Here is a 10,918-nt window from a genome sequence, read left to right as displayed (position 1 = left end):
TCCTCCGCGAATCTCCTCGGGGCAAAGGGCAATCATCCTCCCCGTATAGCACTGACTCGCCATCTGAGTCCACTTCGCGCCTCCGAAGCTCGGCCAAAGGAACATCAGGAGCCTGTCTAGCTTCTCTTAAACCGCGATTGTAGCCAGTTACATACATGCGGTAGGCCTTATCAAGGATAGCCTTTTTCATCTCACCAGAAGCTTTATACTCATTAAGGTGTTCTTCACAAGCCTCAGCCACAAATTCCTTAAACTCAGAAGAGTCTTTGTAGTCCTGAAGATGAGCTTCACAGGCCTGATCAATTTTCACCTTCAGCTCATCAGACTCCTGATACTCCGTTATATACTGTTCACGCTTCAGCTGAACCTTCCCTTCGGCATACTTTACCACCTCAAGCAGGGCTAAACATTTACGTTCCAAAACCCTGACTTCATTTTTCAGCTGTTGTTGGCGAAGGTTGAACTCTTCAGCCGTTGAAGACAGATCTTTGATATGTTCAGAACTTGTGCCCAACTCCTGCTCAAGGACCTCCACCCGGGCTAGGGCACTTTCCTTCTGAGCCTTCACCTCACTCAGGTGAGCTTGAAGCCCCTTATAATCAGCCTTTAAGGCCTCATGTTGACGCTGGATCTCGGTTTTTTGGCCAACAGCCTCATCCCTCTCCTGAAGGGCCGTCGTCATAGAGGACAGCTGTTTTACAACCTCTACACAACGAGTCTCCACTTCAGCTGCCCTCTCATCAGACTCCTGAAGAACTCGGCGTGTACGAGATAGCTCTGACTCCAGGGCTTTGCTATGCTCTGCCGCCTCCATTGCTTTGTCCTCAGCTCTTTTAGAAGCCTCCTGGGCCGAATGCAACTCCACTCGGAGCGTTTGGATCTGCTCCCGGGCGGCTGCCAGGTGGCCCCTCGCATCGCTGGTGGCAGTCAGGTTCTCATCACGACGCGCTTCCTCGATCCGGCGGTCCACGGACTCCCGGAGAGAGCGATCACGGGCATCCACCTCCATAACCAGGCCTAACACCTAGGACGGCAGAACAATTGTCAAGAAAAGGCACAAAGCAAACTCAAAAGACAGGTAAAAACATAACTTACCATCAGCAGCATTTCTCCAATTGTGGTTCCGAGCTCCTCACGAGAGCGAGATTGGAAGGACACCTGTTCCTTGGTAGAACTGGCCAACTGACCAGTCAGGGCCAGCAGACGAGGATCCGAAGCCTCTGTTATCCCGCCGAACATCCGTTCCCGGAGAAGTGCGGCAACAGCGGAGGCCGGAGACTCCGAGGAAATGCTTGACAAGTCCAGAATGTTGTCAGTAGGGGACGACGAAGGAACAGCAGAAACGCCCTTCCCTTTCCCAATGGGAGGAAGAGGTGGGGAAGGACCCACAGCAGTCCGGGATTTTTTCCGAGCAGGAGATGGGACAGGCGTTTCAGACGAGGTCGGGCGCTTGCACCCAGTCCTTGAGGGGACACCTTCAGATCCCTCAGGCTCAGTCCTCGCAGGGGCAGGGGCACCTTCACCAGAAACCTCTGGGCTTTGATCCTCTAGGAGGATGACCTCCATCCCTATCCCAGAGGCCTCCTTCTCGTCAACAGGGGACTTAAGTTTCCCCCCTAACACTTCCTCAGCAGAATGGACGGCACCCTGCCCCCCTTGTTCAGTAACAGCTAGGGAAGTTTCCCTCACGACCTCTGAAGTTGAGCTCGACCCACCTTGGCCAGATGTCCGAGCTGATTTAATGCTGCGAGAGCTCGGCTTGGAAGCCCGAGCAGAGGCTTTGACAAGAGATCGGCTGATCTTCTTGGAAGAAGCGGCTTGAGCCAGCTCTGCAGCAACCTCAGTTACAGAGCGCCCATCCCCAAAGGCGTCAAAAATCGCATGCATGTTCTCTCGAGACAGTTCAAAATTCTTGGGGAATTTGATGCTATCCATTCTAACCTCGGAAGCTGCGAGAAACAAGAAGTTATAAAGAGTCAGCATACTTCCTGATATCATGGGCAAAGAAAAAAAAAATAGAATAACCGAACAAAGCACTATACCCGTGTCCTGGATATCCCTAAGGTTTGACGCAGACATACACTTCTCGACATCATACTTCCTCTCAACGGAAGTCAGTCGAAGCAACCCGACCTGCTCAATAAGACTCAATTCGGGCAGATCGTTGCAGCCCGGAAAGATCTCCCCCCACCTCAGATCCACATCCCACGATCGGCAGGACCCTAATTTCAACTCCGCCACAAGGAAATTCTCTACCCATCCCTTTATAGAATCCTTGTAGCCCGTCAGAATAGACAGCCCATTACGGGGGGACAAGTAATAGAAATTTTGCTTCGCCCTGACCAGGCGGAAAAAGGTGACAAACAGACAGGCCGTAGGAGCAAAACCCCAACCCAGACAGATAGACTCGAAACAGGACATGAATAAAATGGAATTTGGAGACAACATTCGAGGAGTTACCCCAAAGTATTCAAAAACCTCAACAAAGAAAGGAGTAAAAGGAAGCGGTAGACCAAATTCTCTCTGCTTCAGGAAAAACACTATACTACGAACCTCTTGGGGATCTACTAAACCAGGAGGGCGAGGGTAAGGAAGAACTATCCTCTCATTTGGAAGAGGTGCTCGGATAAGATACAACGGAGTGTCTAAAAGCCTCCGGGAAATGTGATTAGTTATGTTGGAAGGGGTAATATGCGACTCAAGGTCAAAAACATCAGGAAGCTTTAAACTTGCCATAGAAGAACAAGGAAGCGTACCTGAGAACACGATGGGATGAAAGAAGAAACGTAGAAGGAATTGCAGGGAGACAGAGAGCAACCAAGCGCTAGTTCTTCAAAGGACAGAAGGAATTCGAAAAGAAAGAAAGAAAGGCTATTATGAGGCAAAGCGTCGATACTGAACAGTTTTGTCTTGGAGCAGTGCGATCATTAATTGTTCTCGAAGTTTACCCTCTTGACGGTTAGGTAACAACCGGCGAGACGGTAAAGGGGCAAAAGGATGATCGCTGGGCTTCTTTACATTTATCAAAGGCCAAGTATATGATGACAGTCCATCATTTAAGAGCCCATTTGCCACCCACATAATACAGGCCCAACCCATCAGTCAGAGCAACTTAGCCTACTACTTCACCATCCCTATGGTAAATGCCGAGGACACAGAGGGGCAAGTTATGAAAAGACTCAAAAGTACAAGCAAATGGGAGCATGATAAAGGTCAGATTTGTGCATCACTTAAAAAATTACAAGATTTGATTTACCGCTATTAAACAAAGGGTGGGAGATCGGAACGGAGCGCCAAAAGCACCTCGGAGTCATACAAAGCTGAGAGCTTAGAGTTCAACTCATCAGAAGCCGAACTCAGAGGTCGGATTAGTCCAGCCCGGACAGCACGACTTGAGAGCTCGGCCAGCTAAAGGAAACTCCGAGCTCATTTCACTAAGCAAGGACAGCACTCTCAGGTCGGTCAATTCCGCTCGGACAACATAACCTGAGAGCCCGGACGGATGAAGGAGTCTCAAAGCTCAATTCATCGAAATAAAGACCGACCTCACAGGTCGGTCAGACGGTCCCGTTCGAAAACTTGAAAGCCCAGTTGACTAAGTGGATCCGGAGTTCAACCCATCAGAGCTCGCAGATAGGTTAGATTAGCTCGGGAAAAAGCAGGACAGAGCTCAGTTGGTTAAAATTATAAGGTGAGCAATCTGAAGTATTTCACACATGATAAAAAGAGAACAGCTTAAGCATGAGAACAAAACAAGAACTTCATTAAAAGAAAAGCACATTACAGCACGTTACAAAGGCCTACACTACGGGATGAAAGACTATCCTTAAAGAATTTACATATCTAGATACTTCCTCATCTGTGACTATCACCTATCCTATTATTCTAGTCTTCAGCTCGGAGGACTTCTCGTAGCTCGGAATGAGAGTTTCTCAGAAAAGGCCAAGATCTGTCTCGCTATCACAGGGGAACTGAACAAGTTGATTCCCATAAGCATTTCTCACTGTTCCCCTGGGCGAACATCCGGTTACCCAAATGTGATGCACGGTACATACGAACAAGCTCAGATATGGTATGCCGACCGTGCACCACGTTTGAAAAACATAAGTCTTCGAGGCTATGGCCCCGAAGAGATCGTGAAGTACACATTCGAAAAAATCGCTGGAGACCTGACTGAATGCAGCAGATCCCAGCCTCACGTAATACTGGTACTTCACACCAAAGGGAATAATAATACTGGTACTTCACACCAAAAGGAACAACGAGCTGAGCGCCGGCGCCGCTCCCATTTATCTCAAAAGAGGACAACAGGGGCATCGAGGAAATTCCCTTTTTCTCTGCGGAAAAGGGCGAAGTTAGAGCGAACCCCTCAACAGCCCAGAACTTCTCTGGAGCCCGGACAACAAGCAGAGGAGGAGGCCGGCCAGACGACCTGGGTAAAGCAGTTTCAGCAGCTTCCCGAATGGTCCCATCCTTCGGCTGCCATACCAGAAGGATCTCCGATGCACCATCCAGACGCCTTAGAGGTAACATCAAATTTGCAAGAATTTTATACTGACCCATTTTTATTTCAGGAACTGCAAAAAAATTTCAAAAAAGAGACAAGTAAGAAACAACTCTCCCTTAGGATGATAAGAGCAAAATCAAAGCAAACCTCTGGGGCACAAGGCAATCTGTTCGAAGAAGGTGTCGAATAGACCTGCCACAGATAAAACAAGAATTTCTCATTTGAACAGAAGGCTCAAGAATGAAGAAAAGCTGGCGCTGATATATACTCGGAGCCTGTGGACTTAGTACGGGGCAGAACTACACTAGACTCTAAGCCAGCGATATCAGATTCTTAAAAGATATTCACGGAAAAGGAAAGAAAGGAGATGTCCAGATAATGATGACAAGAAAGTAAAGGCGGCAGAGAACAAGGAGAATAGAGAAAAGACAGAAAGGGGAAAGAACAGATAGAATTCAGAAACTGCGCAACGACTGAAAGATGAAAGGATGTTATTAAGGCACCTGAACCCGAACAGACGCGATCATAATAGTTCTTGGTATTCACCCCCTCGGCAGTTGGAGCAATAACTGCCGAGAAGGTGAAGGGGCAATTGATGACTGCTGAATTCCTTCACCCCGGACCAGGGGCTTGACCACAGCCCAAGGCCCATGACGTAGAGGCCCACACACACCTGATATATATAACAAGCCTGGCTCATCCAACCTTCAAAGCCGGGCTCGACCCATCTTCCTCACTCAAGCCGGCCCGGCCCGCACGAAGCAGGCCCTCTCCGCTCAGGCTTAGCATCCGGCCCAACTCTCAGCCCAGTCCAGGATCCAGAATAATATTCACTAGACAGCTTGGCAGATCCGCTCGAACGTACGCACGAGGAGAATCAGAGGCCGTTATGCATGGAGCAGGTGGCTGATACCCTAGTACCTCCGAATCCGCATGGCAGAGACGCGTGACCCAATCCTGGAGAGACCTTTACACGTCACCAGCAAGCAAGATAATGTATAAAAGAGGAGTCCCCTCCTCAGAAAGCTTAGGCCTTATTCAGTAATACAAAACCCTTGTAAAACCCTATTCTATTGGATCTCAGATCATCAGGTCTGATTCAAATCGATTTAGTTTGATCGATTTTAATTTTTAATAATTTTTTTTTATTTTTTACACTTTTATTTTTAATATTTTAAAATTTAATTAAAATATTTTAATTTTAATATAATTTAATTTCTCTATATTATTGAAAAAAATATATTATTATCATTAATCAGTTCGGTTAAATTTTTTTAATTTTTTTTTATCAAAATCGAACCGAATTGAAATAACCGAATTTCTAAAATTAAAAATCAAACCAAACTGAAATGAATAAAAAATCGAATTAAAATTTTAAATTAATTCAATTTTATCGATTTTTTCGATTTAAATCGAATAATATTCGCTCTGAATTGCGTTTACTATCGTATTGTATGAACTCTAGTTTTTGAATATTAGAATATCAAATAATAATACAGATTTCTTTAACGGCATTTAAAATGAAGACGTTGTTTTCAATCTCATCTAAGTAAATTAGATGCTTATATGAAAAAAAAAATTTCATAAGAAGTTAATTTAATAAGAAAGATTTAACAATACAAACTCATAAATATCAATTCTGAAAAACTGAACTTTAAAACAAAAGAACATTCAATTATACAAAGTTGAAAATCCATAATTAAATAAAAAATTTAACCTAAATCTATGAACCAAGTATTAAATATTAGTATAAACAATAATCTAGAAATTAAATACAATTTCTATCCAAACACTTAGAAATATCAAATGCAGAAATAATTAATATCTTATTCAAACAAATAATCCAAAAAATAAATACAAGTCCAATCCACAAACCCTTAAAGACTTCAAATGTAAAAACAATTAATAATCAGATCTTATTCAAATAAACCATCAACACAAAACCCTCATAGATAGATGGTAATTTTGTAATATTACAATATTACAGGCTTCTAGACAAAATTAGTTCTACTTTGTTGAGCGTGAAGCTAGGGAGGTGTGCAGGCTCGCCAGAGCTCCCAAACCTCTAGTTGTCCGACCGCTATTCCAGTTACAATCATCACTTTCCCCATTACCAAAAACTCCCTTACCCTTAACATGCATTGAGCCTCACATGATCGTCTCTGCTTCTGCCTCTAATGGTTCCTGTCCTTTTTCCCCTCTTGGTAGCTTTTCTTTCCCCACTTCCCTTTCCACGGAAGCCCATTTTGCCTGCAAAAATCAGTTTTATTTGCTAATTCCCCTTAACCCCACCCCATTAAGTTTTGTGTTTTGTTATAGCAAAAAAGCTTTGTTAAAAGTTTCCATCTTGTTGCTTAACAGGAGCTAATTGCACAGATCTATTACCTTGATACCTCTTCTTTTGAAGATTACACCTGATTTTGTGATGCAAGTTTCTTGTTTTTCTTATAAAAATTCATACCCAGGTTTTCTTTTCTCCATTTTGTTCTGGTGCTATTAAGCAAAGATGTTTCAGTTGTTTCTACTCTCATATAAAGAACAACTAGGTTTCAATGCCAAAAGGTTTCTTTTTTATTTCTGCTTGAATCTATGGATCTATAGGCTCTAAACCTGCCACCCCTTTTTCTTCTGAAAATAGAGCTAGCCTCTGTGGCTGGGTATTGTCTGTTGAAACAGAGATGATTCAGTTGTTATACTTAGTTCTCTTTGCTGAGGGAGTTGTGGCATTCTTATTACTGGTAAAGGTTGGTCCCTTGAGAGAGTTGACGATAAAGAGCTTGGATCAGCTGAGGATGGGAAGGGGTCCAGTTATGATAGTGACCGTTGCTTGTACCATGTTTGCTATTCTCATTTCAAGTGTTATGAGTATTTTTAAGATCCAAAACAAGGGTGCAAAGCTTGGCACCATGTCACCTATGGATCAAGTTCTATGGAGAACCCATTTGCTAGAGGCATCACTCATGGGTATGGTCCTATTCTTTTTTATGGATTCCTTAGGTTTGTTTACTGTTCTTCAGTTACTTTGTTTTGATGCTTGTAGTTGTATTATTGCTTTGGATATGTAGAACTGTGCTTTCCAATTTTAGCTTATCGTGCAATTGAATTTTATTTGATGTTTTGAGTATGCACATTCTGAAACTATAATCATCGAAATAGAAGAAGAAAACTAAATACTCGGAGCAAAATATACAGTACACAAGCTTCATTGACTTTAAAGTTTGAAGTTTGGCAAAAAAACAAGTTAGTTTTTTACTAGACAGAACCTTTTGATTATATCCTATTAGGCTAGGAGGTGGAGATTGCTGGTGGGAGCTAAGTTACTGAGAAATAGGTTAAATTAAATGAATGCGAGTCCAGTCTCCATGACCTGTTGGATATGCTTCTCTGTCTAATTATGTCTTTAGATGCTGGACAATGGCTAATCTCAGATAGCTAAAAGGCTTCTTCAGGGGTGTGCGTTGATCTTCATGTTGCAGAAAATTGAGATGATAAAGGTCAACAAGAGTCTGAGAGATTCTGGAGATCTTAGATATGTATGTAAATTGGCGAATGTGATGACATTCATGGAGAGAGTATGTGCTCCAATAGTATTTTTTGATTACCCACCGAGTCTGATGCTATGTTTTTTGCTTTGGAGAAATTGAATTTTCCATCTCTTATTGGTATTCATATGTCAAGCATTCTATTGGAAGATTTTCCATGTCTTCCTGTGGCACTAAACTCACCTACCAGTATCATTTACATAAGTTGAAGTTATTTCATAGCTGTAACTGCTTGAGTTGGCAGTTGGCGCAGATGCAATTTTTTTTTATAAATTTTCTGTAGATGGAGTGTACAAAGAAATAATTGAACTCTGTCCTATGATGGTTTGACCCCACTTTGGTCGTTGGTGACACTAGGAAAAAACATGCATACAAGAGGGTACCTGAATGGAAATCCATCTGTGCTTCCTAATGTTAACTACACTTTTGGTTTATGTAGTTTATGCGTTGTTATTTGTTGCAGAAAGGGAAATTGTCGACTTTAATTTTTTAGTTTTATAGCTGTATATCAATGAAATAGAAAAAATGTGTTGTCCGATAGATGTTTTAAAATTAAACTCCCCCAACCCAGGAAAGCTGAATTTTTTTTTCTAAACATTATTTATACATCTTTGATCTTTGTCTCTATGTGCATGGTAATGAAGTATCCCCCTCTTCTTTTAGGCATATATTTTGGCATATTAAAATTTCTCGTAGGTAAGTCTTGTGAGGATGTTCTTGACTGTGAGTACCCCCCCACCCCCCAGAAAAGGGGGGGGGGGGGGGTATCTGTTAGTCTTTTGTTGTGGACTTTTGGGTGATGCTCTCCTTCAACATGAGCTTCTCTATTGTTGGATTTTAGCAATTATGGGGCGACGCATACCTAAGGGCAGGCTGCTTGAGTCATATAAAATATGGAGTTTTTAATTTGTCACAAGCATTCATGATCAATTGGGAGCATTTGCTTGTCTGAGAGTCTGATATAAATCAAACATAAATGAGATCCTGAAATTCTGGCTGATAATACAATACTATATTTATGGTTGAGAACTTTGAAGCCAACTCCAGTAAAAGCAGCCAATTATTCTTAAACCATCCCCATCAATACCACCACCTAATGGCTTAAACTTGATCTTGCAGGTTTTACTCTATTTCTTGGATTCATAATTGATCGTATGCATCACTATCTTATAAATCTGATTGGGTTGAGAAACAGCATTGGATCTTCAAAAGAGGAAGTTGAAAGGCTTCAGAAAGAGAAAATGGAGCTTAATGAGAAGGAAGAGACAGCTTACAAGGAAATAAAAGTACTAAAGGAACAAATTGCTGCTCTATCTGAGAATTTGAAGAAGCTGAAGTTAGAAAATGAAGAGAAGGACAAGCAGATTGAAACTGCAGAAGCCCATGTTGTTTCTCTTCAAAAACAATCTGCTGACCTATTACTTGAATATGATCGTTTGTTAGAAGACAACCAAAATCTCCAGGCTCAAGGTCTGGGATACAAGAGCTGAGGAAATTTTGAAAGTAATTCAGGACTTATAAAGTTTTATGAAGTATTTGCGCTGATGTTTTTGCAGAAAACATCTCCATTTCTTGAAAATGGCTTGTAATTGAAGCACCTTAATTGAGGAGAAGGCAGCAATGCGAGTTCGCAGAGGATGGCTTCGAAGGATCAGAAATTTTGTAATTCTTCAATTCTAGAATCTTTGGTTTTGCCATGTTTGTTTTCTATTGTTGATAGTGACAATTCTTGCCATTTAGTTTACTCAAGCTGATATAGTTTTGTGATTTAGATCTATAATGGCATTCGTATATATTTGAAAAGGGCAAGTGATCAGTTGCAACTCTTCGTAAATGTATCATGCTTCCTCTTTGTTTCCATGTGTAGCTGTTAGCAGACTCTCTAATATACAAGAGATCCATGTATTAAAAAAATATATATGTTGAAATGCAAGACCAGATCAAGGTCAAAATTACTACTCAGAAGTAAAAAAATTAACTCGCATTATTTGCTTAACCTTACAATAATTCAATAAATTATTTTTTTTTGAGTATTTCAATTCAAGAGGTTTTTAAATTCTCATTCTTTAAATTCTCATTCCGGTAATAGCAAAAAGAGAATTTTATAAAAAAAAATTATGTCAACACACGCAGGCCTCATGCAGGCCTGACGCCTGACGCCTGTTTGGAGAAGGCTAGGTGAAGCCTGACGCGTCTTTAAAAGGCGCTAGGCCTCAGGACGCTTGACATCCCTTTAAAATGGGCCAAAATTCCAGATATGGTATACTGTCTGTTTGACAGGCATCGTACATTCTTTTTGATTGGCATCAATTTTTTCAATTCCAAATTTACAAATATTTTTATTCAATTTTAAATATATAAATTAAAAATTTCACACCTCTAAATTAACAAAAATTCCAAACACACAAATTAAAATTTTCACTCCTGAATTGGCAAAAAGCCTTTCATTGATTTCTAAGCAGTACCTGTGTTTTATTGTCATTGCTCTAAGTGTCTACAACTACAAACAGTGAAGGACATTGGCAAGAAAAATCAAAACCAGATTATAAAATAGGTGAAGCAGACAACTAGAAAAAATCCTTTGAAGTGGAAGTCCCCAAGCAATAACCAACAATTCAAACAGAAAGAACAGAAAGAACTAAAAGGAGATCAAAGTGATTACCCAAAAAGTTTCTTTTTCTCCTTCAATGTCATGAAACACCAACTTAGTCTCTGGGACGCTTCTGATAGCTCTCCGCTTATCATCCAGAATCCCAATAATAATAATAATAATTATAAAAAAAATATTATTTAAACATTAATTATAAACATACATTAATTAATAAATTAAAAATAAAATAAATTCATACATATTAAACATTAAACATTA

General features: G+C 41.1%; 1 protein-coding gene across 1 annotated transcript; it reads left to right on the top strand.

Annotated features, from left to right (window-relative positions):
• The first annotated feature begins 6,320 nt into the window (after nt 1-6,320).
• Nucleotides 6,321-9,909, top strand: LOC110629130. Its single transcript, XM_021776040.1, has 2 exons — nt 6,321-7,471; nt 9,169-9,909. Exons 1-2 carry the CDS (start codon nt 7,186-7,188, stop codon nt 9,537-9,539), a joined length of 657 nt encoding a protein of 218 aa, XP_021631732.1. The 5' UTR covers nt 6,321-7,185; the 3' UTR covers nt 9,540-9,909.
• Nucleotides 9,910-10,918: the final 1,009 nt, after the last annotated feature.

This window comes from Manihot esculenta, chromosome 13 (assembly GCF_001659605.2).
Source record: "Manihot esculenta cultivar AM560-2 chromosome 13, M.esculenta_v8, whole genome shotgun sequence".
Taxonomy (NCBI): Eukaryota; Viridiplantae; Streptophyta; class Magnoliopsida; order Malpighiales; family Euphorbiaceae; genus Manihot; species Manihot esculenta.
Note: the sequence above shows the minus strand (reverse complement) of the source record. Positions and strands in the feature narration are given on the sequence as shown.